The sequence below is a fragment of the Aplysia californica genome, unplaced genomic scaffold (genome assembly GCF_000002075.1).
Source record: "Aplysia californica isolate F4 #8 unplaced genomic scaffold, AplCal3.0 scaffold00141, whole genome shotgun sequence".
Lineage (NCBI taxonomy): Eukaryota > Metazoa > Mollusca > Gastropoda > Aplysiida > Aplysiidae > Aplysia > Aplysia californica.
In genome coordinates, this window is record NW_004797411.1 from 609,606 (window position 1) to 614,329 (window position 4,724).

Here is a 4,724-nt window from a genome sequence, read left to right on the forward strand (position 1 = left end):
ACGTTTTGGAATAAGAAAGTCACCATGCCCATGTAATACACGTGTAAAAAAATACAAAAGAGGTCATAGAGCAGGTACAAGAAAACAAAGACAAATGGATGCTATAGTATCTAATTCCACCTAGCAAGACCAACATAAGATTCGTGGATCGGTGACACTTTCTTTACAACTTGATCCCAGTGAACACCTCTATAGAAGAACGGATGTTTTACAAAAGATTTAAAGTACTTCTGCTTAATGCACAGTCAGTTCGTAACAAAACTGTGTTTCTCAACGGTCTAATGTAGGAAATGAACATTGATTCTTAACGGAAACCTGGTTGACTTCAAGTGTTGACAGCGTTCTTCTTTTTTGTTTTTTGTTTTTGTAAAGTGTTTAACGGCGCTCGCAACTGCATAGGTCATATGAGCGCGCGGGACACATCTAATATTTTCAGTTGGTAGGAAATTTTGAATTTTGCCCGGCTGGCGGCCGAAGCCTACTCTTATCGATTTTAGACCACCAAGGGATCTTTAACGTGCGCAACTTGCACACGGGCCCTCTGAGATTTTTCGCCCTTGTCCGAGAAGGCTAGGTGTATATCTTTCCTACCAGAAGAACAGGGGTGTGGCAGAAAGACAGCAGTAAGGAGGTGCCAAGGAGTAGCAGACAACAGAACATTGCTAGAGAGCAGGAAAGGAGGTGAAAGGAGACAATTTTAGAGAAGAACATTTTTTGGTCGATACCTGGATTCGAACCCGGGACCTTTTGAATGAGAGGCCAACACCTTAACCTCTAGGCCACGAGAGCCCCCAGCGTTCTTCTGAAAGAACTAATGCCCATTGGATTTTCAGCAGCGTCTTTTCCATGACTGACAGGTCGAGGTGGAGGTATAAGTGTCATTGCTAGAAATGGGATGTTATGTAAGTCCCACTGCCTCACGGATTACTCCAGCTTTGAGTGATCAAAATCTGAGCTTTTAGTCAATACTCATCGAATCACATTTCTATGTATTTACCGCCCCCCTCACACGTCGAAAAACAAGTGTAGTGCCCATGAATTTTTGAACGATATCCAAGACTTGTTAGACACTCACATTACCAAGAAACACCAACTAATACTACTTGCGACTTTAACATCCACTTTGACTCCCAATCAAATAAATTCGCAAATGACATGAAAAATGTACTGACCACCAGGGGATTCAAACAGGTGGTCAACTATCCAACTCATCAGAGGAGTCACATACTCGACTAGGTCGCCACAAACAATGTAAAATCTATCGTCGACATTGTTGTCACAGATAAGGTTTTATCGGATCACTTTGCTGTGACTTGCGAATTGGATATTAAAAGGCCGGGCCCAACAAAGCGCTCTGTCAAGAGTAGAGACTTGAAGAATTTAAACGATGTCCAATTCTTCGCTGATTTGCAGCGCGATAAGTAAGCAAGGCAGACAGTTATAACTCCATGACGAAGAGTGTTCTCGACCAACACGCCCCACTCAGATCCAGAACTATTTCAGATCGACCGTCGACACCGTGGATGACGCTGGAGATAAAGGCAGGCAAAGCGGAGCGCTGTCAATGTAAAACAATGTTGTCGACATTGTTGTCACAGATAAGGCGGGCACAAGGACTCATCGTGCACAGGGACGTATACAGACAACTTCACAGAAAAGTCAAAGAACTCATAACCGAAGCAAAACGTTCCTTTTACAATAACGTGATATCAAAGTAAAAAATAAAAGTCTCTTTCGCCTTGTTCATACACTTTATGGAAAATCTAAATCTGCTTCTATTCCTTGTGCTTCTCCCACAGGATAGCTAGCAAATAACTTTGGAACATTCTTTGCGGAAAAAATTGCCACTATAAGAGACACACTAGATAAACACGGTTCATCTGCACCTGAATTCGAGGAGTTCCACGGGGACCTCCTATGTAATTTAAAACCTGTTTCACAGGCCACAGTGAAAGAGATCATAAATTTATCACCACCGAAGTCCTGCTGCCTTGACCCTATCCCAACACCTTTATTAGTCAACCATCTTGACGTTGTTATTGATGTGTAACAGCTATTATCAATGATTCACTCCTTTCAGGAACAGTGCCGTCATGTTTTAAGCGCGAAGTCGTAACACCTCTACTAAAGAAACAGTCGCTTTCGCCTAATGAGTTTTAGAACTATAGGCCGGTGTCTAACCTACTATTTTTGCCTAAAATCTTAGAAAAAATTGTTCAATCTCAATTAAGAGCACATCTTGAAGTAAATAATCTTTTAGAATGTTATCAGTCGGCCTACAGAGCGTTTCATAACACAGAGACTGCACCTTGTAAAGTCCAGAATGACCTCCTTTGTGAAGCAGACGAAGGCAAAATGTCTGTTCTTGCCTTACTCGTTCTAAGTGCTGCATTTGATACCATCGATCATTCAATTTTGACCAGGAGGTTAGGCCATAGCTTCGGCCTATCGGGGACTGTTTTTGAATGGTTTGAATCCTATTTGTTTAATCGTACACTGTCTATACTTGTAAATGGTGAAATGTCATCCATTTTCAGCTTGCAATTTGGCGTACCCCAAGGGTTCGTGCTCGGAACACTCTTATACACACTATACACAAAGCCCTTAGGTTCAATAATTAGGAAGCACGACGTTAACTACCACATGTACGCAGACGACACTAGCTGTACAAGTCTGTTTTATCAACAAATTTCAATTGTCTAGTTACCAGCATGGAACAAAGTATTGTGGAGGTAAAAAAATGGATGATGTCAAACAGACTTAAAATGAATGATGATAAGACCGAAGTTCAGTTTTGCAGTGCCAAACCAGGGATATTGTTTTGCAATTTTGACCATATAATAATATGTATTGGGAATGATAACATCTTTTTCACAGATAAAGCGAAAAATCTGGACGTTTAGTTTGACTGCAAACTCTTTAAGCACCATCATATAAACCATCTATGTAGGGTAATTTATCTAGAACTACGCAGAATAGGACAAATGGCTACATAATATCTTAGTGTGGATTTAATCAAAACCCTCATCTCTTCTTTTGTCCTTTCACGTCTAGACTACTGCAAATCTTTGTTTGGAAACCTTCCCACTGAAACGTTAACAAGATTACATCGACTCCAGAACCAACCTGCTCACATAATTTTAAAGAAATCTCTCAAAGAGCGTATAACACCAATGCTAATTCAACTACATTGGCTCCCGGTGAAAGCACGAATTCAGTACCAAAAAATTGTTCTTTGTTTAAAATGCGTCAAACAACATTGCACCATCATATCTTTGTGACATGATCATCGAATACATACCATCTCGGCCTTTAAGATCGGCGACGAAAAGACTTTTAAGACCTGTCCAAAGCAAAAGTCAGAGACTCGGAGTGAGAGCTTTTCACACCACGCCCCCCTCCCCCCTTTACCCTGCTTTACCAGCTCATCTACGGGAGTCCACCGCGTTATCAAAATTTAAATCAGCACTTAAAATGCATTTGTTTCAGTCCAGATTTAATCTGTAATTTCCGACATTCCCAATACAAATACATGTATTATCATGTTCTCTGAGTATCTATTATGTTATCTCAGTATCGTTTATTCATGCTGTTCTGTTCTGTAAGAATTTATGACTGTGAATTCATCAATGTGTGTGAGGGTTTCTGTGGGATTGTCTTTACTCAAGGATGTACTGGAGAGAGAGAGAGAGAGAGAGAGAGAGAGAGAGAGAGAGAGAGAGAGAGAGAGAGAGAGAGAGAGAGAGAGAGAACATAATAGATGTCCCCCCAGTAATCTACAAAATAACAAAATTCATCCACGAACTCGACACTCTGATTAAACAAAACTTTTTGTACAGGTCAGGGGTGGAAAAATGAGGGAGGAGAAGGAGGGAGGGGAGAGGAAGGGAGGGGAGAGGAAGGGAGAGTAGATTATACAAACTAAGGCGACCATCCTCTCAGAGAGCGTCCGGAGTATGCTGGACGTGAGAGGAATTACAATAGATGCCCCCCCTCCCCCTCCGGGTCACACTCGGCACAGGACAGACACAGGCTTGAGTCCCCATGTGTGGCGCAGTAGGCTCTGGACTTGTCCGACACGGGTGGGTAAACGTTTGGTGTCTCTCAGATTCTGAGCTCGGAAAAAAGTTGTTTCTTCGTTCTGAACACTTATCGTCTTTATCTCCCCTCCTTCTTAGTGTTTATTACTCTCTTGTAACACCTCTAATCTTCGGCACTTATATTACCTTATTGTCTTGCAAGTGCCGTAAAACTGTTACTAAAACTTTATAAAAAACTTGGTTTTTGTTTTTGTGTTCTTGTGACTGATATAATATCGCGAGGGTCGTTCAACAAATGATTTTTCCCATGACAATGACAGAATGATCGAATCTGTCTGTTCTGTCGTCCAGCAGGCAACTTCCAGCGCGATGTGTCGTCCAACCTGCCGATGCTGAACCTTGCGTCTGAGAACTGGGCCAACATGTCGATGGGCGGGGCTCACAGCATGCTCACCTCAGGCCACGCCCCCCAGACCCAGTACGGCATGTGGATGAGTGGTGTGAGCAACCTGTCGCCCAATCAGAACTGTGCAATGCCCTCCTACCTCCGGAGCCCCGCCCCCTACTCTCTCACCCCGTCCTCTACCTCCAGCCCTGTGCTGGGCAACATCCCATCGGTGAGTCTGTCTGTCTGTCTGTCTGTCTGTTTGTCTGTCTGTCTGTCTGTCTGTCTGTCTGTCTGTC

The 4,724-nt window shown here is 42.7% G+C and overlaps 2 protein-coding genes across 2 annotated transcripts in view; one reads left to right on the forward strand and one right to left on the reverse strand.

Moving 5' to 3' along the window:
• The window catches only part of LOC106011567 (polycystic kidney disease protein 1-like 2), a 38,409-nt gene extending 37,527 nt beyond the window's left edge, over positions 1-882 (reverse strand). Inside the window, exon 1 of the mRNA XM_035969367.1 lies at positions 813-882. Coding sequence (XP_035825260.1) covers positions 813-882 — 70 coding nt within the window. The remainder of the gene's footprint in view (positions 1-812) is intronic.
• Positions 883-4,390: 3,508 nt separating this feature from the next.
• Positions 4,391-4,657, forward strand: LOC106011572 (T-box transcription factor T homolog 1; the record flags this gene model as incomplete). Its single annotated transcript, XM_013081680.1, is given in 1 exon segment — positions 4,391-4,657. A coding segment is annotated over 1 exon segment (267 nt), but the record flags the coding sequence as incomplete, so codon positions are not given.
• Between the last annotated feature and the right edge of the window lie 67 nt (positions 4,658-4,724).